Source organism: Staurois parvus, unplaced genomic scaffold (genome assembly GCF_062004578.1).
Source record: "Staurois parvus isolate SC_StPar_1 unplaced genomic scaffold, SC_StPar_1.0 ptg000068l, whole genome shotgun sequence".
Classification (NCBI taxonomy): Eukaryota; Metazoa; Chordata; class Amphibia; order Anura; family Ranidae; genus Staurois; species Staurois parvus.
Window position 1 is genome coordinate 4,534,646 of NW_028317864.1, and position 27,024 is coordinate 4,561,669.

Sequence of the window (27,024 nt, forward strand, 5' to 3'; positions counted from 1 at the left end):
AAAGTCAGGACTCTTTTAATCCGGCCCGCGGAGCGTGGAACATTGGCTGTCAGGATGTAGGCGGGGCTGCCAGGATGTAGGCGGGGCAGCGTGATGAACTCCTCTCCTCTCACAGTCCGCCCTGAAGACCGGAACACAGCGCGGGAACACAGCGAGAGGAACGCACGGAGCAAAGGTAAGTGAATTGAGACAATATGGGGAATGAATTACTATAGGGGGGATGAATTACTATAGGGGGGATGAATTACTATATGGGGGATGAATTACTATAGGGGGGATGAATTACTATACGGCGTAGCTACTCAATGTGGTTCAGCTCCGCCTCGCCACGAGTACAGTGCCTGGTGACGTTGGGATTTGTTTTAAATGTTGCAATGGTTTTGCGGCTCCCAGTCTTTTTTTTCCCTTCGGAAACGGGTCCAAGTGGCTCTTTATGTCTTAAAAGTTGCAGACCCCTGCCCTAGGCTGCTGCGTCCTCTGTTTGTTTTTCTGTATTCAGTATATTTGGACTCCCCGGTCCTATGAGGGCAGCAAGAAGTGTCTATCCCAAGAATTTCATTATGTGGTCCCAATGACCTTGAGTCCATCCCCAAGCGCAGGAGTATCTGGGTTTTCCACTTCTTCACTATCCTTTATTGGTACCTCAGTCACGATACGATGCGGTCACAATTCCAGCAAATCTTGGCAAAACGCAAGTTTAAAAGTTGTGCTAAACTCGTTGTCCAAAAAGGAGCAGAAGCTTCTTTTGGTCAACAAATTTACAAAGGGCAGCCCACTGAAGTAAATGAGCTGGCCTATGCATGACATGCAAAATCGCATGACAAAAAAATCACAAGCGGGAGAGCTTTCTCCTGCTACGTGATGCATGAATGGGGCCTTAGGATTCAGTTACATTTGTATTGCTCTCTGAAGAGCAATCTAAATTGCAATAGCTCTTCAGAGTATGTGACAGGTGTCGGGATGTGTTGTATCACATGCTCACTGGTTTAACTCCCTAAATGCCGGACTATTACGCTGCAACCACATGCATTTGTACACAGCTCAGGGGTAGCTGCAGTATGGCCCCATTCACGTGAACAGGTTGTGCTCGGCAAGTGGTAGTGCCCACCAGAGGTGACTGGGGTTTTATTTCCTGCATGTGTTCATCCCCCTGCTACTGCCTTTCCAGCTAAAGGACAAGCTTTTGAGGGGCCTCAACAGCATGGTTTTACCATTCCTCCACACTGCCATCAGCCTATAAAAACACTGACATGTTTGCCAAACTCCTCCCAAGAGCTAGCATATAGCTTGCATCGGGGCTAGGGGACTCATAAAATTAGTACTGAGGCAGGGTGCTGCCATATTTTCAGGAAGCTATGTACAGCACCCTGTTGGCCCCTCCCACCAACCATGATCTGCCTGCATTGCATAGAGAAGCACAGACAGCCAGGGGTGACATCAGTGGTCTAAAATTAGGTATGAGATGGAAACAGTTTATTTAAAAACTTTTAAGCATGCTAATGAGGAATAGTGAACAGGAAGAACCAGGGAAGGCAAAATATAAACCAGAACAAGTGCATATTCAGGATTTAAAAACACGCCAAGCTGAATGCCTTTCTGCACTCAGAGTGTACGAAGCCTGAGGTTTACTTTTTATATTGAGGACATTTGGGAAAACAGTGACTTTGTTCTTTTTGGCACCTGCAATGCTAAGCTGAAAATTAAAGTGCTTAGATTCCTGACACCAAGAGCCAATCTTCTGCCAAAAGTGTGCCTGAAAGAGTGAACTCAATGACCAGTAACTGCCCTGTTTATTACAGCATGAGGTCTTGTGTTAGAAGATGAAAAAGCTCTCAAGCAACAGAGAACTCAGGTCTCTGGTCATAAACGAAGACAACATTTTAAACCACTGGTACCATTCAAAGGGGGGATATTGCTCTACTTATAGTAAATTCAGAAAACCAGATACAAGTGTACACACAAAAAAATCATGCATACGCAGATTCCCCAAAACTAAAGCATTCCTTTTCATCAACTAACCCCTAAAATTGCCCATACTGTGTGCCTAACTGGCATTGGTTACTGGCTACTGAAGGGTTTTCTTCTCATTTCCTGTCCCTGTGGACACCAGGACAAATTGTTCACAATAACGGATTCCCCTTCTCAAGTCAATGGTGGAATTTTGTCTTAAGGAAGCAAAATGGATGGTGCCGAATGTCCCCAACAGGTACACAGCAAGCACATAATATCTATTCACACTAAGTGTCTTGGCTGGAGCTCTGCTTTAAAATTTGTTTGGAAGGAAATGTTTTGTGCCACAAAGATATGAGCCTTCAACACAAACTTTCTTATGGCCTCTGCCACCACCCTGCTTCTGTGTACTGTGGACACCAGCCAGCGCTGTATAGCAATAACAAGCACTTTGGCAATCACATTATACATTATTACACAACACATTTTAGCGTACGGTTTTATGGCACACACACACACACAAGGCTGTGTTTTATAGCTTTAGGGGCATGCAAAAGTATAAATGTAATATATATACAGTTGAAAGAAAAAGTATGTGAACCCCTTGGGATTACGTGGAGTTTTGCATGAATTGGGCATAAAATGCGCTCTGAACGTCATCTAAGTCACAACAATAGAAGAACACAGTCTGCTGAACATAATACTACACAAACATTAGACGTTGCCATGGTTTAATTGCACATAACATGTAAACATTCACAGTGCAGGGAGGAAAAAGTATGTGAACCTTTGGAATTAATAACTGGTTGACCCTCCTTTGGCAGCAATAACCTCAACCAAACGTTTCCTGTAGTTGCAGATCAGACCTGCACAACGATCTGGAGTCATTTTGGACCACTCTTCACAAAACTGTTTCAGTGTAGCAATATTCTTGGGATGTCTGGTGTGAATCGCTCTCTTAAGGTCATGCCACAGCATTTCAATCGGGTTGAGGTCAGGACTCTGAGTGGGCCACTCCAGAAGGCGTATTATGTGCTGTTGCAGCCATTGTTTTGTTGAATTACTTGTATGCTTTGGGTCATTGTCCTGTTGCATCACCCATCCTCTGCGGAGCTTCAGTTGGCGGACAGATGGTCGTACGTTTTCCTGCAAAATGTCTTGATAAACTCTGGAATTCATTTTCCCATCAATGACAACAATCCGTCCAGGCCCTGAGGCAGCAAAGCAGCTCCAAACCATGATGCTCCCTCCGCCATGTTTTACAGTGGGGATGAGGTTTTGATGTTGGTGTGCTGTGCCTTTTTTCCTCCACACATAGTGTTGTGTGTTCTTCCCAAACAACTCAATCTTGGTTTCATCTGTCCACAGTATATTTTGCCAGTAGTGCTGTGGAACATCCAGGTGCTCTTTTGCAAACTTCAAACGGGCTGCAATATTCTTTTTGGACAGCAATGGCTTCCTCCCATGTACTCCATTCTTGTTGAATGTTTTCCTTATTGTAGATGTGTCAACAAAAATGTTAGCATGTGCCAGAGATTTCTGTAGGTCTTTAGCTGACACTCTGGGATTCTTCTTTACCTCATGCAGCATTCTGCGCTGTGCTCTTGCAGTCATTTTTACAGGACGACCACGCCTAGGGAGAGTAGCAACAGTGCTAAACTTTCTCCATTTGTAGACAGTCTGTCTTACCGTGGACACATGAACATCAAGGCTTTTGGAGATACTTTTCTAACCCTTTCCAGCTTCATGCAAGTCAACAATTCTTGATCGTAGGTCTTCTGAGAGCTCTTTTCTGCGAGGCATGGTTCACATCAGACAGACAGTGCTTCTTGAAACCAGTAAACCCAAAACAGGTGTGTGTTTTTTAAGGGCAGGACAGCTGTCAGCAACACATCCAATATCATCACACTGATTGGAGTCAAGGTTGGCTCACTCCTGGCTCCAATTAGCTCTTGGAGAAGTCATTAAGCTAGGGCCTCACATACTTTTTCCTCCCTGCACTGTGAATGTTTACATGTTATGTGCAATTAAACCATGGCAACATCTAATGTTTGTGTAGTATTATGTTCAGCAGACTGTGTTCTTCTATTGTTGTGACTTAGATGACGTTCAGAGCACATTTTATGCCCAATTCATGCAAAACCCCACGTAATCCCAAGGGGTTCACATACTTTTTCTTGCAACTGTAAAATATTTACAGAAATATGAGGGGTGTGTTCACTTCTGGGAGATAGTGTGTGTGTGTGTATATATATATATATATATATATATATATATATATACACATATATACATATATATACACACACACACACACACACACACACACACACACACACACACACACACATACATACAGTCAGGTCCATAAATATTGGGACATCGACACAATTCTAACATTTTTGGCTCTATACACCACCACAATGGATTTGAAATGAAACGAACAAGATGTGCTTTAACTGCAGACTGTCAGCTTTAATTTGAGGGTATTTACATCCAAATCAGGTGAACGGTGTAGGAATTACAACAGTTTGCATATGTGCCTCCCACTTGTTAAGGAACCAAAAGTAATGGGACAATTGGCTTCTCAGCTGTTCCATGGCCAGGTGTGTGTTATTCCTCATTATCCCAATTACAATGAGCAGATAAAAGGTCCAGAGTTCATTTCAAGTGTGCTATTTGCATTTGGAATCTGTTACTGTCAACTCTCAAGATGAGATCAAAAGAGCTGTCACTATCAGTGAAGCAAGCCATCATTAGGCTGAAAAAACAAAACAAACCCATCAGAGAGATAGCAAAAACATTAGGCGTGGCCAAAACAACTGTTTGGAACATTCTTAAAAAGAAGGAACGCACCGGTGAGCTCAGCAACACCAAAAGACCTTGAAGACCACGGAAAACAACTGTGGTGGATGACCGAAGAATTCTTTCCCTGGTGAAGAAAACACCCTTCACAACAGTTGGCCAGATCAAGAACACTCTCCAGGAGGTAGGTGTATGTGTGTCAAAGTCAACAATCAAGAGAAGACTTCACCAGAGTGAATACAGAGGGTTCACCACAAGATGGAAACCATTGGTGAGCCTCAAAAACAGGAAGGCCAGATTAGAGTTTGCCAAACGACATCTAAAAAAGCCTTCACAGTTCTAGAACAACATCCTATGGACAGATGAGACCAAGATCAACTTGTACCAGAGTGATGGGAAGAGAAGAGTATGGAGAAGGAAAGGAACTGCTCATGATCCTAAGCATACCACCTCATCAGTGAAGCATGGTGGTGGTAGTGTCATGGCGTGGGCATGTATGGCTGCCAATGGAACTGGTTCTCTTGTATTTATGATGTGACTGCTGACAAAAGCAGCAGGATGAATTCTGAAGTGTTTCCGGCAATATTATCTGCTCATATTCAGCCAAATGCTTCAGAACTCATTGGACGCTTCACAGTGCAGATGGACAATGACCCAAAGCATACTGCAAAAGCAACCAAAGGGAAAGAAGTGGAATGTTCTGCAATGGCCAAGTCAATCACCTGACCTGAATCCGATTGAGCATGCATTTCACTTGCTGAAGACAAAACTGAAGGGAAAATGCCCCAAGAACAAACAGGAACTGAAGACAGTTGCAGTAGAGGCCTGGCAGAGCATCACCAGGGATGAAACCCAGCGTCTGGTGATGTCTATGCGTTCCACACTTCAGGCTGTAATTGACTGCAAAGGATTTGCAACCAAGTATTAAAAAGTGAAAGTTTGATTTATGATTATTATTCTGTCCCATTACTTTTGGTCCCTTAACAAGTGGGAGGCACATATGCAAACTGTTGTAATTCCTACACCATTCACCTGATTTGGATGTAAATACCCTCAAATTAAAGCTGACAGTCTGCAGTTAAAGCACATCTTGTTCGTTTCATTACAAATCCATTGTGGTGGTGTAAAGAGCCAAAAATGTTAGAATTGTGTCCATGTCCCAATATTTATGGACCTGACTGTATATATATATATATATATACACATACATATATGTATACACACACAGTATCTCCCAGAAGTGAGTACACCCGTCACATTTCTGTAAATATTTTATTCCATCTTTTCATGTGACAACACTGAAGAAATGACACTTTGTTATACAAGCTGTACACTCATTACGTCACATTGTAACAGTGTAAATTTGCTGTCCCCTCAAAATAACTCAACACAGCTATTAATGTCTAAACCGCTGGCAACAAAAGTGAGTACACCCCTAGTTTTGAAACTGATCAGAGCCCTATTTTTGTTTGGTTAAAAATACAGAACAGAGGATAAACGGATGTAAAATGCACAAGAGGTCGGTTTTTGAATTTGTTGTTAGGAGCCGGTATTCACCGGAGTCCTAACAACCAGTGACTCATCTCTGTCAGAAGGGATTCCTGCCAACAGCAGAAAATAAAACAAAAGAATTAAAAAAAAAAAAAAAAAAAAAGAATGAATGTGGGGAGGGCTTTGTGTACTGCAGACAGGGGCAGCCAGGAAAGGAGCAGTGTGTACAGCATGCAGACAGGGGCAGCCAGGAAAGGAGCAGTGTATACAGCGAGGGAGCAGTATATGCAGACGGGCAGCCAGGAAAGGAGCAGTGTATACAGCGAGGGAGCAGTATATGCAGGCAGGGGCAGCCAGGAAAGGAGCAGTGTATACAGGGAGGGAGCAGTACATGCAGACAGGGGCAGCCAGGAAAGGAGCAGTGTATACAGGGAGGGAGCAGTATATGCAGACAGGGGCAGCCAGGAAAGGAGCAGTGTATACAGGGAGGGAGCAGTACATGCAGACAGGGGCAGCCAGGAAAGGAGCAGTGTATACAGGGAGGGAGCAGTACATGCAGACAGGGGCAGCCAGAAAAGGAGCAGTGTATACAGGGAGGGAGCAGTATATGCAGACAGGGGCAGCCAGGAAAGGAGCAGTGTATACAGCATGCAGACAGGGGCAGCCAGGAAAGGAGCAGTGTATACAGGGAGGGAGCAGTATATGCAGACAGGGGCAGCAAGGAAAGGAGCAGTGTATACAGCGAGGGAGCAGTATATGCAGACAGGGGCAGCAAGGAAAGGAGCAGTGTATACAGCAAGGGAGCAGTATATGCAGACAGAGGCAGCCAGGAAAGGAGCAGTGTATACAGCGAGGGAGCAGTATATGCAGACAGGGGCAGCCAGGAACAGAGCAGTGTATACAGCGAGGGAGCAGTATATGCAGACAGGGGCAGCCAGGAACAGAGCAGTGTATACAGCGAGGGAGCAGTATATGCAGACAGGGGTAGCCAGGAACAGAGCAGTGTACACAGCGAGGGAGCAGTATATGCAGACAGGCTCCCTCACTTGCTGGCTTTAAATGTAATAGCACGCTTTTTTTTTTCCTTCATTTTATAGCGGCAAGAAGGGGCTGTTATTCAGCCCTGCCACTGAAGTAAACAGTGTTACTGGGTGACCCTGCCCCTTCGCTTACATTGCAGCTCCTTTTTGGCATTATAAAGTAAAGAAAAAAAAAAACAAAACTGGCAATTACATTGAAAGCTGGCAATGACAGTTCGCACCGGCAAGTGAGGGAGCCTGTGTAAACTGCTCTTCTCTCCTTGTACACACTGCCAACATAAACCATTGTGCTAATATGTGACAAAAAATAGCAATTACCATAAATGTATTCTCTAGTCAACAAGGTGGCATACACTTCACTGGATTTACCCGTCATTCGATTTTTAAAAGGTGCTGCAATTCCTGGAGTTCGACTTTAAAATCAATGTGAGCTCATCTGAGGTGGTCAAGAATATGTAAAGCCATCATTTCATATTCTTGATATGTGCCTGCTGTACTATGTACTTGTATAAAAATATATCCTGTTCTCTTTATTTCTTCCTTTGTGTGAAATCCCTGGTGTTCCTGCCAGTCTCACTGCTTTCCTTTAGAAGGCTGACCACACTAGGTAGCAAAGTACAGAATGGTCAGTCCTCTAGCTACGCTGGGAACTTGTGTGAGTGTGCTCTCCTCCAACGATCAGACGTCTGCTGACTAGTCTTCCCACTGGGAGTTTGGCATGTGTGCTGCTATTTCTCCTCTCCCAGCTATTATGCAGCTGAGAACAGAGGATATAACATCACTTATAAAAAAAATTAAATTTAAAAATTAAATACATTTTTTTTTTTATATCTATACACAAACGCTTTGCCTATCATTTCTATTTAAAAGTTATTTGGTTGTTTTATAAGATGAGGGTTTACAATCAAACAAGGGGAACATAAACTATAGAAAAAAGTTACACTATCCCAGTGGTCGGCAAGCCGCGGCTCGCGAGCCACATGCGGCTCTTTACACATTTTAATGCGGCTCTTCTGTGTGCCGGGCGCCCGCTCCCCTCCCTCCTCTCGGGCGGCCGAGGACTCTGCAGCTAGCTCAGCAATGATTGGCCAGTCTCGCTGCCACTCACATCCTGATAGCTAGTGATTGGCTGTCAGGATGTGTGTAGTCGGGGCAGCGTGACGAACGTGAGGGGAGCTAGGCTCCTCTCACAGTCCGCCCTGAAGACCGGAACGGCGCGGGGAACACGGCGAGAGGAACGCGTGGAGCAAAGGTAAGTGAATTGACACAGGAGGGACTTGGCTTACTACTTGCTCCTTACTTACTACTACTATATGAGGGATGAATATGGGGGATGAATTACTATAGGGGGGATGAATTACTATAGGGGGGATGAATTACTATATGGGGGATAAATTACTATATGGGGGATCAATTACTATATGGGGGATCAATTACTATATGGGGGATCAATTACTATATGGGGGATCAATTACTATATGGGGGATCAATTACTATATGGGGGATCAATTACTATATGGGGGATCAATTACTATATGGGGGAACAATTACTATGGGGGATCAATTACTATGGGGGATCAATTACTATATGGGGGATGAATTACTATGGGGGATGAATTACTATAAAAACTTATTGAAACTAAAAACAGTGTACCATCCTATGTATTTTCAGTTTTAAAAATGTGGCTCTCAAAATAAATTTCAATCGTGGTTTTGGCGAGATTTGGCTCAGTTGAAAAAAAAGGTTGCCCACCACTGCACTATCCAATAACCTTTAGATCTAGAAAAAAAATAGTTAATCAGAAAAGAATAGAATTGGAACAAAACACTGCAACCTCGAAAAATATCAAACCTGGGCCTCAATGTAGAATAGGGCGATATTGTAGGGCTAAATTCTAAAAACTAAGCTTAGCATTGCAGACATACCACCAAGGATAACTTCTGCAGTGTGGGCATGAGACCAAATCACTGGAATCAGTCCTCTGTAGATCTATACAATAGTCTAAGCGTCCTTGCCTACCTCATAGGGGTAGGTTCAATTTGTAACATGCTGTGTATGGTTACAGAGCAAATTTTGTGGGTTCAAACAAAATTAAAAAACTTGGCCTGGTCAAGCTGCAATACTAGCAAGCTGTACTGTGCAAACCAGCTCACTTGGATATGATATGAACAAGCCTTTAACGTGGAATTCCAGTTTCATCTCAACTACTCTCTCCTAAAACCTATGCAAGTTAACCTGCATAATATGCATATACTGACCTATTTTCAGGATACTCTGGTGCGGTCATATGATGCGACTCCCTTGTCAACTATTGCTGCTGCAGGGAAGAGGAGGGAGGGCCGACAACAGATGGGCCCTAGTAGCCGATGGGTGATGTCACCACCCCAGGCTTTACCAGTGCAGCTGTTCAGAACACAGATCTATGAATGAATAAACTACAAGTCCTGTCTGACACCGCAACAGTAGTAATCAGCACACTCGGAGTTCACAGACACTTCTTCCAGCTCTCCAAATGAAAGTCTGTATAGAAGCAGGAGCAGAGAGCTGCAGAACATGTCTGCAAAAGACCAACATTACACCCCTAGTCCACTGGATTGTGCGTGCGATGCTTTGGAGGTGCCAGTGAAAAAAAAAAAAATACACTTTTTCCTGCACAAATTTTTCCTTAAAAGGCCCCCATTCACACTACTATAGTGCAAAATCAGGCATCGCACAGCTAGGTCCATATATATTTGGACACAGGCACAATCTCCATACTTTTGGCTCTTTATGCCACCAGAATAAATTAAAATGAAACAATCCACATGAATTTGAAGTGCAGACTTTCAGCTTTAATTGAAGGGGTTGAACATAAATATCAAATACAAATTTTAGGAACTGCAACCATTTTTATACACAGTCCCTCCATTTTCAGGGGCTCAAATGTAATTGGACAAATGAATATAATCATAAATAAAATGTTCATTTTTAATATTTTGTTGAGAATCCTTTACTGGCAATGACTGCCTGAAGTCTGGAACCCATGGACATTACCAAAGACTGGGCTTCCTCCTTTCTGGTGCTTTGCCAGGCTCTAACTGCAGCTGTCTTCAGTTCTTTGTTTTTGGGTCTTTCTGCCTTTAGTTTTGCCTTCAGCAAGTGAAATGCATGCTCAGTTGGGTTGAGAAAAAGTGATTGACTCGACCATTGAAAAATGACCCATCACCAGACACCCTCCCATGCCCCTCTGCAGTCCTACTGGCCTACTCTTGTGGTTGTTGGCAAGCTTGGGGGGGGGTCTCATGATTGATTTGGTTTTTTCCCCTTTCTGGATTTGGCAGAGTATGAACACAGGAGGTAAGAAACACAGTGCTAGCAGCTACTGGGAGGCTTTTAAATGTGTTTAATGCAGGTGGGAAAAGCCATACACAGACAGGCTGGATGAAGAACAGTAGGCACATGCTGGCAGCTGGACATCCGGTAAAGAACTGACCTGCAGCAACAGGTACAGCCTACATGTTGTAACCAACATTCTTTGAGATGTAATGCAAAGCAAAGGCTTTGTTGAGCAGCTGTGAGTCTAAAAGGCATCCTCTCAGGTGCAGGGTCTGAAATGGGGGTGTTGTTTAACACCATGCCATGTGTAAAGGGCTAGCGAGGAACTTTTAATTTAAAGGACATATTTATAAAGCAGTAGGCCAGGGGGTGGTAAAATCAGCTGGTTGAAGCATGGTTTTACTGCCTACCTAAATTCTAACAGAGCCGGACAGGACTACACAGATACTGCAGCCACAATGCTTTGCTTCAAGCATGCAGCAATTTTAACTCAGCTAGCAAAGTTTTGCAGGTGGCACTGCTTTACACCTGGCACGTGTGGGATGTTATTCCATCCTCTGCACTCATCAACATTCTAATGAAAGTTTTAAATAAAAGCTGTTTTCATTAAATACATTTTAGACCCATGACATCAGCGGGTCTCTGTCCTTCTCTATGCAATGCAGGCAGATCATGGCTGTTGGAAATGTTGGCAGGGGCTGTATGTAGCTTCCTGAAAACATCACAACACCTTGTCGCAGTACTCTGCAATCCTCAGCCCAGGTGAAGTGGGCTGGCACTTGGGTGGAGTTATGCGAATACAAAATGCCTTGAAGAGTGGATGTTGTTCTGGAGGAGTTCCTAGGCAGAATGTATTTGCATGCACACCACCCTAGGTAACAATACATGCAATGCTAAGCCTACACAATCAAAAGAGCTCAAAACCAGACCAAAAGGGCTAAAAAGAGTAGGAACCCCTTATAATGGTCAAAACAGATATGAAGACCCAAGACATGTCACCAAATAGAGTCCCTGAGTGTTATAAGGAACTGTCACATGGTTCAACTGAATCTGAAAAACAAAACAAAAATGTAATAACTGCTTTAGCCCCGCACCATAGCAAAAATACCGCTACAGGCTGTGTGCAAAATCACGTATATATACACATGATTTTACATGGGCGGCACAGTGGCTTAGTGGTTAGCACATCTGCCTTGCAGTAAACGGGTCATGGGTTCGATTCCAGACCATGGAGCCTCCTGCGTGGAGTTTGCATGTTCTCCCTATGCTTGTGTGGGTTTTCTCCGGGTGCTCCGGTTTCCTCCCACACCCCAAAGACAAGCTGGTAGGTTAATTGGATCCTGTCTAAATTGTCCCTAGTATGTGTATGTATGACTGTGAGTTAGGAACCTTAGATTGTACACCCCTTGAGGGTTAGGGACTGATGTGAATGTTCAATATATATGTGTAAAGCGCTGCGTAAATTGACAGCGCTATATAAGTACCTGAAATAAATAAATGTCCGAGTAGGGGGCGCGCACACACCCTACCTGCACCACCATTTTCAGCTGTCGATCACCGGGTCCCAGCCGGTGATTACTTGCCGGTGACTGCTGAGGATCTCTGATGGGGGATCGCCCCGGGCTGAGGATTGCCCCATGTTAACCCCCTGCATGTCCAGTGCCATTAGTACAGTGTCAGCGCTTTTTATTAGCACTGATCACTGTATTGGTTTCACTGGGGATGTCAGTGACACCAAGCCAGTTCCCCCCCAGTGTCAGAATGCCCACCGCAGTCCCGCTATAAGTCGCTGATCGCCACCATTACTAGTGAAAAAAAAAAAGCCCAGAATATATACCGCCATTTGAAAACACTATAACTTTCATGTAAACCAATTAAATTTACACGTATTGGGATTAATATTTTTTTTTTTTTAGCAAAGACATGTAGCAGAATACATTTTGGCCTAAATTTATAACCAACTTTGAGTTTACTATATATTTTTTATAGCTGAAAGTAAAAAATATTGTTTTTCTTCAAAATTTTTGGCCATTTTTTGTTTATAGCGTAAAAAATAAAAAGCGCACAGATGATCAAATTACACCGAAATAAAGCTCTATTTGTGTGAAAAGGACCTAAATTTCGTTTGAGTGCAGCATTGCATGACCGCGCAATTATCAGTTGAATTAGTGCAGCGCCGAGTAGCAAAAAGAGGCCTGGTCATTACGGGGGGTAAATCCTCTGGAGGTCAAGTGGTTAATAGCGCAAAAAAAAAAAAAAAATGCGATCACATACCACCAAAATAAAGCTCTATTCGTGGGGAAAAAAGGGCATAAATTTCATTTGGGTGCAGTATTGCATGACCGCGCAATTGTCAGTTAAAGTAACGCAGCACCGTTATACAAAAAGTGGCCTGCTCAGGAAGGGGGGTAAATCCTCAAGTGGATAAGTAGCTTACCTGCCCTTAGATAAGGTGGTTCCATTCGTTTTATTTGTTACCCCTTTTTTTTCCCCTTGAGGATACTGCCAGTACCACACTTCCTGTCCTAAGCCGACTACACTCACAGTACTGTGTTTAAAAGAAGTGGTGTCACCCAAGTCCCTCTCCTCAACTTCATATAAAGGGGGTGTTCAGTAGTCTACAAAAGACAATTGCCAAGAGCTGATAAGGCTTGATTTCAGTTTAGTACATATGAAGTAATAAGCATACTGGACTTCTTGCAGCTTCAATAGATACTTTTCTTCCCTTGCTAAAATGTACTTAACCTGAAAAGAAAATGGATGCACCCGCCACATCAAAGGACTGGTGTTAACCTCTCACAAGAAATAAGCAGGTAGTACGGGAGCCAGCTCCACAGCATCCATCAAAGACAGAAATTCCCATTGCAGAACAGCTCCATTAAGAACATACAATACAAAATACAAATTGGGTAAAAAACACAAAGCTGGAAAATATTCTGACAAAACCCACAAAGGATTAAAAAAATAAAAATAAAACGAGAATTTAGAAAACAGAGCACGTTACCTCCATCATCAAGCGGTCTTTTTGGGATGCCATAACCGTACACTGTTGGGTCCACAAGAGATCCTGCATTATTCAAGTGCGGGATTCCATCAATTTTAGCAGCTATCTGTAAAACAAGAAATGGGAAAAGGCATTTAGCCTCAAGAGTCTGTCGCATTCCAGAGTGGAGTTACATTCAGACGTTTTGACTAAAGTGGATCCACAGCCGAAGGTAACTTCCTGTGTGTGACAGCTGGTGACAGGGACAGGCGTGCAGCAGAGATCCAACAGGTGCAACGTTTCAGCTTAGCTCCAGTCAATGACTCTACAGCAGCTGCTCATTTTATTGCTGGGGTGAGGAGTGAATTCTGACAACAAAAAGGAGTTCTAACTATCTAGTTTTCGTTATGGTGTGATGCTAGAGCAAGGATTGCGTGCACACAGGTAGATAAAAGTCAATGTGACACTCGGGGATCTAAGCAACACTAGTCCGCTCTCGTTAATCTGGCTGAGTGACCTTCACAATAGACACACGGTGCGCTCTCCGAAAACACACAGCCAAGATCATACAGAATTCTCACAGCAAACACGTCTTGGAAATGCTTTGGTCTAGAACATCAGATCATGTAAGAAATCTATGCTAAAGATTCTGTATCAAGGTGTTGAAAGCAAGAGCTGATCTTGACAAGAGTAAATAGATTATCCTTTTCATTCTCTTAAATCCAGCATGGGAGAGCGAAAGGGAAGTTACTATTCATGGGTGTAGGTCATGAGAACAGCTCTTTTATAAATTCATGGCCAAAAACGTAAAAGTTTTTAAAAAGAATTTCACTTTTCCATCAAAAGATATCCCCATTGGGAGGTTTTCTGCCTACAAATGTTAAAGCCATAAAATTTTGGATTGTCCATCACTTTTTGTCCAGGTGACAAGACAGAGTGAAGGTGGATCTACCGAAAAGGCGACGTTGGTAGGAATAAAAATCTGAGAGGTTAACTTTTCCACAATCCATCCAAAACTAGAAAAATGTTTTGGTTTGTATTCTACTTTAAGACATTTCTATCTGAAGGAAAAACCCACCGAAAAAGGTCTTATATGCTTACTGTCACTAAATACTAACTTCTTATATTTCCTGAAGACTTCGGTGGGGAGATAGCCCCACCAGAAGCAGCAACTTCCTAACTTCTTACATTTCCTGAGGACTTCAGTGGTGAGATAGCCCCACCAGAAGCAGCAACTTCCTAACTTCTTATATTTCCTGAGGACTTCAGTGGTGAGAGAGCCCCACCAGAAGCAGCAACTTCCTAACTTCTTATATTTCCTGAGGACTTCAATGGTGAGAGAGCCCCACCAGAAGCAACAACTTCCTAACGTCTTCTATTTCCTGAGGAATTCAGTGATGAGAGAGCCCCAAAAGCAGCAACTTCCTAACTTCTTATATTTCCTGAGGAATTCAGTGGTGAGATAGCCCCACCAGAAGCAACAACTTCCTAACTTCTTCTATTTCCTGAGGACTTCAGTGGTGAGAGAGCCCCACCAAAAGCAGCAACTTCCTAACTTCTTATATTTCCTGAGGACTTCAGTGGTGAGAGAGCCCCACCAAAAGCAGCAACTTCCTAACTTCTTTTATTTCCTGAGGACTTCAGTGGTGAGAGAGCCCCAACAAAAGCAGCAACTTTCTAACTTCTTATATTTCCTGAGGACTTCCGTGGGGAGATAGCCCCACCAGAAGCAACAACTTCCTTCAATGAAGAGTCAGAATAAGACCTGGTTCACACTACTGTGACTTCTGATGCAAGTGGAGTTACAGAGAATCGCATGACAAGGGATATCGCATTGTTTTTAATGGTGCCTGTTCTAATCAATCAATGCGACTCAGAATGTTGAGATTTTCAGAAAAGGTTTCTGCACTACTTTGGTACGATTTACAGTGCGACTTGGCCCCATACAATATGCAAAAAAGCATAAAAGTCCCACCACAAAAATCACACTGTAAATCTTATAAACGTTGCATCACAGTATTGCAATCTGAGCCTAAGATGTCATCAATATCTCCGGTGACCTTCATTCAGCTCAATTTAGAAATTGCATGCAACAAACCAAATACATTTAGGGAGGTACCATCATCAGTTTTATTAGATTCATCAAACCCTTCTAGTAAAAAAACAGATGTGGACAAATATGGAATTCAGAAGCCATTCTGTCTGGCAGCCAGCAGCATTTTTTTTCCTAAAAGTAAAACTTTCTTGACAACTTAAGAAAACCTCAAATTTGGGCACCAACTATAATTTTGAGGAAGCACTGGCCACATTGCATCCTATGATTTGTTTAGCCTCAGCTTAAATTATTGGGCCATGTGTTTAATAATACACTTTGAATTATCTCCTATTTTATCAATTCCTGATCTTCACGCAATGACGTAAGTCTGAAAACACACAAAACGCGACTGCTATACAAGATTACAGCCCATCTTTAAGTAGAACTACAGGCCAATGCAACCTATCGACAGGCATTACCAGTATTGGATCACTGGGCCCTGCCACAATGTTTTCATAAATGCCGAGTAGGGATGCAGCAAAAGTAAACTACTTGATCCCTTTTTTTTCCCCCAAACAGAACAGCCCTTTGCACAAAGAAGCATTAGGATAATTTGCATGTGATAAGCACCTGTCTATCTGCCAGGAACACTCATCTGCCCATGTGGAAACGCCACAAGGCCTGGACCAGGTTCATCGTTTGCAAAGACCAGGCAGTGTAAGAACACCTAAACCCAGGTTGAACTGTGGTGTCTTTTAGACCTTGATTTTTGCCTAGCAGTCATATCTACAGTCAAAACCTTGTAATCCCATTTTGGAGAGTGCAGTGCATGGTTACGGCCCACCAGATTTTACCAGCTGTGTCACATTTTGGAGACTTTTCTTAACTTCCTGTCCTGAAAATCGGGACCTTTCATACAGGCTTTGCCAGTTCTGTTCATCAGGGGCCTGGGAACAGATCCCCTGCTGAATAGAAGGTGAACAGGACAAATGTCAGCTTTGTAACATCTGTATCTGTTCAGCCTTAGGCTTGGTTCTGATGTATGCGTTTTGCGATTGATGCTCTCTTCAGTGCAATTTGTTTTGGGGTTTTCTACACGTGTTTTGGACGTATTCTTAACACATTTTGTTCAGCTATTTTTTATTTTTGTTAAAGTGAAATTATTTTTGTTGCTGGGCAGAATAAAAATGCAAAAAACGCACTACCATGCATTTCAACAGCTTCTCCATTGAACTCTATTGTAGCAAAAATGCTGCTTTTTGCTTTAAAAAAAAATCCCTTACCCTTTCCAAAAACCCAGCAGCTCAAAAAAGCATAGATGTGAACATGTTCCATAGAAAACCATAATAAATGGACTGTAGCGTGTTCCTGCAAAAAAGCACTAAACGCATTGGTGTGAACAGAGCCTTAGTGGCATTTTGACTGGAAGTCTCCCTTTTGTCCCATAATGGCTATAGGTGTGGACACATGTAAACCTACATCTGTTTACATCATACTACCACTCTGATCCATCATATTTAGGTTCAGACAAATGTAAAAGGACTCAAGGTAAATGGATATAAATGGACAAAGACCTATTTAAATGCGCCTAGCAATGGAGCTTTCCGATCTGATTAACCAGCAGGTGGACCCATTCTAAGAGCCCATGTGATAGGGTCTTAATATGACATTTGAAAATCTCAAAGTGAGGGTATTGACCTCTTAGGACTTTTTCACACTTGACTTCTTCCCAAACACCCCTATAGCGTTTGACAAACTCCCTATGCACGTTTTTGAGGAGTTTCAGTCATTTTCCAAGCGTTAAAACCGCACCACAAACGCCTATGACGACGTTAATGGTATTAAATGACTGCCAGGCATTTGAGGAGCATCACCATAGACTTGAATGGAAGGCGTTGAAAGGCTCTAACTCCTCCTGACTGGAGGGGGTTTATTTACTAAAGCTGGAGAGTCCAAAATCAGACTCCCTTCTGCATAGAAACCAATCAGCTTCCAGGTTTCATTGCCAAAGCTTCATTGAACAAGCTGAGGTTAGAAGCTGATTGGTTTCTAGGCAGAAGGGAGTCTGATTTTGGACTCTCCGGCTTTAGTAAATAAACCCCGAGGCGTCAAATTTGCCGCGACACTAACGCTTCAATGTGAACAGCACTCTGTGCTGCCATAAGTATAATTTTCATAGGCATTTGAGGAGCGTTAAAAAACAAAGCTAATGTGAACTTCGCCTTAAGGCAGCTGTCCCCATTGGAAGATATTATCCTCTCCATTAGCGGCCTAGTCAAAAATTTTCATCACTTGTATTCCCAGGACAAACACAAGAAAAATTTCCCTAAAGGGGACACAGACAGTACTAAAACCCAAGACAGCAATTCTAATCCCTTACATGTCCATCATAAACTATCAAAACAGCTTTAGATACACTTGAACTACAATGGCAGTGAACTGAAACAGGCATGTACCGGAAAAGTCAGAACTCACAACCTTTGTTGAGAAGCCAGAAGATGAAGATGACAGCCAGCAAACATCTAAAAGATGCCACCAGGGGCAGGACCACTATTTTTTAACCTAAAGCCAGGTGCCTACAGATCAAAATGTGTCTGGTTCCTGTTGAATTAACAGGTTAAATTTTGATGTGTGTGGTCCTCCCTGTTTGAACTAAGTAAATTGTTGTATCTGCTTCTGTTGAATGATCTTGCTGGAAAACCTGCTTCTATCAGAGGTCTGCAGCTCTGTGCAGTGTATTCTGACAGTGAGGTGGGACCCGCTGTCAGAATGCAATAGCATAGTGGGGAGTATTCCCCCATCCACCTCACCTGTGTGGATGCCGAAATCTGCAGGAAACTCTGACACTCTTCCTATATCTATATTAAAATTAATGCTAGGGGCTATAATGTGACAGCTGTGTCTCTGTGGAAAAGTGCAAGCAGATTGGACTTCAACCTCTGCAAAGACTTACATCTAGTTACCAAACAAACTAACAGCTCTGAGGTATTGCAAATAAAACTGCAGATATCATACAAAGGCAGGAAAAGCCTACATTGGTTTGTGAAATGGTCAGCTTCATGTAGCAGACATAGTACACGTCTTCGTAAATCCAGCTAATTCCCTACCTAATGTTGTGACAATGTCGCATCAGCAATAATTTATTTCCTGATGGCCATCCAATTCCGATAGTAACATGTACCTTGTCCAATTGTCAATCCCCTCTCCAGCTCATGAAGATGCGAGTGTGCTTTTGCCTCCTTCCTCCATTCACATATACATATAGGCTACACCAAGCTGAGTGTAAAGTTTTAGGAGAAGACTGGTAGCAGACAAGTCTAAGGAAGGATAGATGGTGCTTACATGCCTGGATTCCCCTTTTAAAATCTGACACCTTAAATAAAACCTGTCATGAGAGAAACCTGGGAGGCCATCAATACTGACCTCTATGAAAGTGCTTCTTACCTAGATACCCACTACGCTGGACTCTGATCTGCACACTGGTCCCCAGGCAGAGACTCAAGTATGAGGATCAGGGAAACCGGCAACAAAGCTTTGTTAAATGGAGATGCCTCCATGTTCATTTAATAGCAAAAAAATCAAGCTGCCTTCTCCAGTCATTGCCTTGTTTCAGGCTAGAGGGTTCTTTATAAAAGATTAGTTTATATACAGCAGAAAAGTATATCTACAGCCAAAACTATTTTTATTGTAAGGTTTTTTGTTTTTTTTTAAGGTTTTAGAGTAGGAAATGGTTAAAAAACATACCAGAGGTCTTTGGCAATTTTCCATTGGGGAGAATTGCCTTTCAACTGCCATACCAGAGAAGCAATAGGAAATTAGAAACCACCAAAGTGAGGGAAAATCTTCTCCTAAACGGAAGATCATCCTTCCAGTGATAACAGTAACATTTTGCATTTCCCATCCAGTGGTCACTAGGACACAGGAGGGAGGCACCCCAGAAGACCAAAAAAAGTGCTGGGGATTTTATATATTTTATATTTGCACTGCAAGAGGACAGCAAGAAAAAATATATATCAAAGATATTTTCACTTTCACAAGCCAAAAATGCTGAGCAAGAAGTTTAAATTGGACTTTAGTTTTTACCTCTATGGGGAAAATAAGAAAAAAAAAAAAAGTACAATGACAGTTTAACTGAGCCATGTTTACTGTACCGTTCCCAATTCCGCTTTTAAAGTAGAACTAAAGGCAGACTTTTTTTTCTATTTTGGATAGAATAAAAAGGAGGGTATAACCCCTATCATTTTTTTTTTCTTACCCCCATTGGGGAGATTTACCTTTACTTCTTGTCCCATAGCCAAAACAGGAAGGGAAAGGAAAAACCTGCAAATCAAGGGAACCCTTTGGGGCCCCCAAGGTTACCAGCACTAGTCTCCCCATTGGAAAATTTCCCCTCTATTACTTTTCTGGGGACAACCCAACATTTGGGATTTTCTTTTACTTTCATTTTTCATAGTAAACAGAATAGGGAGGGTGAATCTCCCCAACAGAGGTACAGACAGCAATAAAAACCTAAAATGTTCTAATCCATCTCCACTCCATCCAAAACTTATAAAAAATAAAAAAAAAAAATTCCTTCAGTTATACTTTAAGCTGGCCATACACGCATAGACTTCTCTTGTTTGGCCCGTGGGCTAAATGGCATGGATAAAAATCTCCCGTCACAAAAAAAAAGTAGTAACGATATGCAGCTGAGATGAAATCCATAGCGGCCAGATACACCTATGATTTTCTACACTATACTTAATTTGTCCTTACCAAAAAAGCAAGTTGCTGCTGATTAACTCCTAAGTACACTGCCACCTGAACATGCAGTAAACACAAATCGGAAACAAATGCTTCTGAAAATGACAATTCATCTGTAATGTTGATACACAAACACTACTGACACTATCCTGGAATCCAAAAGGTTTTCATTTTGGACAGACTGGGGAATGATTACTGCTGCCTGGTTGCCAGGATGGGAAGTGTGGAAGAACGCCTACATAAGGGCTCGTTCACACTTGACTGTTTTACCAACGCTTGCCAAATGCCCCTATAGGTGTTTGGCAAGCGTTGGTCCGGCATCTGCGGAGCGTTTTTTAATGCTTGGCAAACGCTACGCAAACGCCGCATGCGCGTTTGCCGAGCGTTAAAAACGATCCGCAAACGCCTATAATGAAGTTTAAATAGTGTTACCGCTCCGCAAACGCCCCGCACCCGCCGGCCAGGCATTTGCGGGGCGGCACCATAGACTAGAATAGGAGGCTTCAACGCCTCCTGACTCGACCAGAGGTGTCTGTTTCGCCGCGGCGCGACGCTAACGCTCCTGTCAGAACAGCACCATGTGCTGCAATGTGCAGAATTGGCAGAGGCGTTTGGGAAGCGGTAAAAACACTTCCCAAACGCCTCTCTGCCACCTGCTCACAACGCTAGTGTGAACGTAGCCTAACTGTCACAGGTATGCTTGGAAATTACAAAACACAAACACATTTTGGCTGGAAATCTATTGTTGCACGCGGCATTCAGCAAATCACTGTTAGCTGTGGTTCACACAGGATCCGAGTTTTCAAAAGTGGCATGTCAGTGTGACATCAGGTGCAACTTCATGCACAGAAGTCTATGCAAGTTGCACCTGAAACCGCAAAAAGCAGTGCAGGAACCAATTTCAAAATCCATGCGACTCCGATGGAGTCAGAGCTGCACTGGTTTGAACAAATCCATACAATAGGGTGCAACTGGTCATGTGATATGAAACGGTCACGGGCTAAGGGCCGATTCACACCAGATGCAATCCAGTGCTTTTTTTTCTGCATCAAAAATGCATCCAGTGTTTTCCATGTATTCCAATGGTCCTAGTTCACACTAGTGCAGGAAAAAAAAAAAAAAGCAGAACATGCTGCATTTTTTTCTGCACAGACCTGTACTGGAACACAGCAAAACACATCAAAAACGCACCTGAACTGAGAGTGTTGTGAACTGTAAGCAAAAACACATCCAGAGAGTATTTTTTTGGTGTGAAGTGGCCCTAAAAGTTTATCCTAAATTGTGGACACCAAAAAAATCTGTATCTTTTATTGTACTAATCTGATACTGTGGTGTTGAGTCACTGCCAACCATTACCACTGGCAATATTTTTTTTTTATCAGAAATAAAGTTTATTAACAGCTTCCTATCTTACACGGCTGAGCAGAATCAGGTGTATATATATATATATATATATATATATATATATATACATACACACATACACACACATATATATACATACACACACATATATATACATATATATATACATATATACATACACACACACACAGTGGGGATCGAAAGTTTGGGCACCCCAGCAAAGTTGAGACCTGCCAGTGTCATGGATTGTTCTCAATCATCGTCTGGGAAGACCAGGTTATGTCAATCTCAAAGGTTTTAAATGCCCAGACTCATCTGACCTTGCCCCAACAATCAGCACCATGGGTTCTTCTAAGCAGTTGTCTAGAAAACTGAAACTGAAAATAGTTGACGCTCACAAAGCTGGAGAAGGCTATAAGAAGATAGCAAAGCGTTTTCAGATGTCAATATCCTCTGTTCGGAATGTAATTCAGAAATGGCAGTCATCAGGAACAGTGGAAGTTAAAGCAAGATCTGGAAGACCAAGAAAAATATCAGACAGAACAGCTCGCAGGATTGTGAGAAAAACAATTCAAAACCCACGTTTGACTGCACGATCCCTCCAGAAAGATCTGGCAGACACTGGAGTTGTGGTACACTATTCCACTATAAAGAGATACTTGTACAAATATGGTCTCCATGGAAGAGTCATCAGAAGAAAACCTCTACTACGTCCTCACCACAAATATCATTTGAACTTTGCAAATGAACATATAGACAAGCCTGATGCATTTTGGAAACAAGTTCTGTGGACCGATGAGGTTAAAATTGAACTTTTTGGCAGGAATGAGCAAAGGTACGTTTGGAGAAGGGGCACAGAATTTAATGAAAAGAACCTCTGTCCAACTGTTAAGCATGAGGTTGGATCAATCATGCTTTGGGGTTGTGTTGCAGCCAGTGGCACAGGGAACATCTCACGAGTAGAAGGAAAAATGGATTCAATAAAATTTCAGCAAATTTTGGATGGTAACTTGATGCCATCTGTGAAAAAGCTGAAGTTAAAGAGAGGATGGCTTCTACAAATGGATAATGATCCTAAACACACCTCGAAATCCACGGGGGATTACATCAAGAGGTGTAAACTGAAGGTTTTGCCATGGCCTTCACAATCTCCTGAACTCAACATAATTGAAAATCTATGCATAGACCTTAAAAGAGCAGTGCGTGACAGACAGCCCAGAAATCTCAAAGAACTGGAAGACTTTTGTAAGGAAGAATGGGCAAAGATACCTCAAACAAGAATTGAAAGACTCTTGGCTGGCTACAAAAAGCGTTTACAAGCTGTGATACTTGGCAAAGGGGGCAGTACAAGATATTAACTCTGCAGGGTGCCCAAACCTTTGCAGACGCCATTTTTTTTGTTTTCTGTTATTTTGAAAGTGTAAATGATGGAAATAAAATCTAACTTTTGTTGACATATTATAAGAATGTGTAATCTGTAATTTGATGCCTTTTGGAGATTTTTCCATCTTTCCTTGGCTTCTTTATGCACATTAACACAAATTTTTAGCTGGGGTGCCCAAACTTTCGATCCCCACTGTGTGTGTATATATATATATATATATATATATATATATATATATATATATATATATATATACACATATATATACATATACATACATATATATATATACATACACACACACAGTGGGGCAAAAAAGTATTTAGTCAGCCACCAATTGTGCAAGTTCTCCCACTTACAAAGATGAGAGGGGCCTGTAATTGGCATCATAGGTAGACCTCAACTATGAGTGACAAAATGAGAAAACAAAACCCAGACAATCACATTGGTTGATTTGGAAAGAATTTATTTGCAAATTATGGTGGAAAATAAGTATTTGGTCACCTACAAACAAGCAAGATTTCTGGCTCTCACAGACCTGTACCTTCTTCTTTAAGAGGCTCCTCTGTCCTGCACTCATTACCTGTATCAATGGCACCTGTTTAAACTTGTTATCAGTATAAAAGACACCTGTCCACAACCTCAAACAGTCACACTCCAAACTCCACTATGGTGAAGACCAAAGAACTGTTGAAGGACACCAGAAACAAAATTGTAGACCTGCACCAGGCTTGGGAAGACTGAATCTGCAATAGGCAAGCAGCTTGGTGTGAACAAATCAACTGTGGGAGCAATAATTAGAAAATGGAAGACATACAAGACCACTGATAATCTCCCTCGATCTGGGGCTCCACGCAAGATCTCACCCCGTGGGGTCAAAATGATCGCAAGAACGGTGAGCAAAAATCCCAGGACCACACGAGGGAACCTAGTGAATGACCTGCAGAGAGCTGGGACCAAGGTAACAAAGGCTACCATCAGTAACACACTACGCCGCCAGGGACTCAGATCCTGCAGTGCCCGACGTGTCCCCCTGCTTAAGCCAGTACATGTCCGGGCCCGTCTGAAGTTTGCTAGAGAGCATTTGGATGATCCAGAAGAGGATTGGGAGAATGTCATAAGGTCAGATGAAACCAAAATAGAACTGTTTGGTAGAAACAAACTCGTCGTGGTTGGAGGAGAGAGAATGCTGAGTTGCATCCAAAGAACACCATACCTACTGTGAAGCATGGGGGTGGCAACATCATGCTTTGGGGCTGTTTCTCCGCAAAGGGACCAGAACGACTGATCCATGTACAGGACAGAATGAATGGGGCCATGTATCGTGAGATTTTGAGTGCAAACCTCCTTCCATCAGCAAGGGCATTGAAGATGAAACGTGGCTGGGTCTTCCACCATGACAATGATCCCAAACATACTGCCCCCGGGCAATGAAGCAGTGGCTTTGTAAGAAGCATTTCAAGGTCCTGGAGTGGCTTAGCCAGTCTCCAGATCTCAACCCCATAGAAAACCTTTGGAGGGAGTTGAAAGTCCATGTTGCCCAGCGACAGCCCCAAAACATCACTGCTCTAGAGGAGATCTGCATGGAGGAATGGGCCAACATATCAGCAACAGTGTGTGCCAACCTAGTGAAGAATTACAGGAAACGTTTGACCTCTGTCATTGCCAACAAAGGATATATAACAAAGTATTGAGATGAACTTTTCATATTGACCAAATACTTATTTTCCACCATAATTTGCAAATAAATTCTTTCCAAATCAGCCAATGTGATTGTCTGGATTTTTTTTTTCATTTTGTCTCTCATAGTTGAGGTCTACCTATGATGCCAATTACAGGCCTCTCTCATCTTTTTAAGTGGGAGAACTTGCACAATTGGTGGCTGACTAAATACTTTTTTGCCCCACTGTGTGTGTGTGTGTATATATATATATATATATATATATATATATATATATATATATATACACATACACACATACATACACACATATATATATACACACACACACACACACACATATATACACATACACTGTTTGAATTTTCTACCCAGGCCACCATTGGTGGCTACAGATGTCAATCACCTGGTCCCGTCTGGAGATTCCCTGCTGGCACCCAGTGATCACTGAGTAACACTGACAGAGGAGAGACCTATATGTAAACACCACAGGTGTCTCTCTCACCAGCAAGAACATGCTGATGTATTTCTCTGCAGTTAACCCTTTGATCGCCCCAGATGTTAACCCCCTTCCTGCAGTGTCATTAGTAGAGTGTCAGTGCTTTTTATTAGCACTGGTCACTGTATTGGTGTTATTGGGAAGTCAGTGGTAGTTAGTTCCCCCCCCCCCTCCAGCGTCAGAATGCCCACCTCAGTCCCGCTATAAGTCACTGCTTGCCATTTCTAGTATAAAAAAAAATTGCAGTATATATACCGCCATTTGTAGACGCTATAACTTTCACGTAACCCAATTAATTTACATGTATTGGAATTTATTTTTAGCAAAGACATGATGCAGAATACATTTTGGCCTAAATTTGATTTTTTTTTGTGTTTTATAGCAAAAAGTAAAACATTAGGTTTTTTTTTTCAAAATTGGTCTTTTTTTTGTTTATAGTGTAAAAAACAAAACAAAACAAAAAAAAAAAACAAAAAAAAAAAAACGCAGAGGCGATCAAATACCACTGAAAGAAAGCTGTAATTTGTGGGGAAAAAAAAAAGACAAATTTATGTACAGTGTTGCATAACTGCACAATTGTCAGTTCAAGTAACGCAACGCCGTATCGCAATAAAATGGCCTGGTCAGGAAAGAGGGTTAATCCTCTGGAGGGCAAATGGTTAAACAAAAACAGAAAGAAGTACCAGATTGTCTGTGTTGCTTGCAATAATTTAATTAGAACTATGGCCTCTCATTATAAAGAAATATGTGCATCTACATTGCAGTTTTTTTGTTTAGTTACTCTGCAAAGTCGCACAAATACCTGTTGATCCTGACAGCAAAGTGCACCTAATGCAGCTTCCCATGATGAAGTGACAACACTGCTCCCAAACTCAGCAGCAGCACTGTCATCCTCATGTAGGCTGTCACTGCTTGCACAATACAGTGGGATGGAAGATTTCACAAGTGGCATGGCTATTAAGCTGATTCTCAGCCTGTAGTCTGTCAGTCAGCTACTGACCACACTAGCCCTGCCCACTGCCTTTTAGATTGACAGTACTGGTGATTCAAGTGTTTTTATTTCTTTGGGGGTTTTTTTAACGTAAGTAAATGGAATTAAAGGTCTATTCGTCCTCATGCACACGAAACGTTTTGGTAACGCTGGTAACGTTGGCTGTGTAAAGTCACGTTAAAAATGTGAGTTTTTCAGCTTTTATTAGCGTTTTTGCATTAGCATTTAGCGCCGGTTTGCAGTGTTTGCATTTTTAGTTTTTTTTTTTCTTTTTTATACCAAAAGAAAAAAAATGTCCAAAAACGCCGGTTTGTGGCATTTTGCATAGAGCGTTTTTACAGCTAAAAAACTCCTCTAGAAACCCTCTAGTCCTGTTTTTTTTTTCCAGCCAAAAACATTGATTACAGTCTATGTGTGCATGGACACATAGGATAACATGCCGGGGGGGTTTACTAGCTGTAGGAAAAAAAAAACAAAAAAAATGTCAAAAGCCAAAAACAGCCGCTGTAAAAACATCCGGTGTGCATGAGGGCTTTAGAGTAGGCAACCTTAAAGAGGTAGAGATCTACCTGAACAACATGGGAGAAGTCAAAGATCACCGGGCACAATGTAACCTCCTCACACCGGATTTAAACCTCCGTTACACTACCACGTGGCAATCACGTGTATTGAACGGCAATCGTAGGTTTAAAATCAGGTGGTGAGGAGGCAACATATTGCCTCCTCATCACCTGTAAAACA

At 42.3% G+C, this 27,024-nt stretch overlaps 1 protein-coding gene across 2 annotated transcripts in view; it reads right to left on the bottom strand.

Moving 5' to 3' along the window:
* Nucleotides 1-27,024, bottom strand: part of FUBP3 (far upstream element binding protein 3) — a 142,818-nt gene that overhangs the window by 99,722 nt on the left and 16,072 nt on the right. For both annotated transcript variants that reach the window (XM_089669038.1, XM_089669037.1), the window contains exon 2: nt 13,607-13,712. In XM_089669038.1, the coding sequence (XP_089525164.1) occupies nt 13,607-13,712 (106 nt within the window). The remainder of the gene's footprint in view (nt 1-13,606; nt 13,713-27,024) is intronic.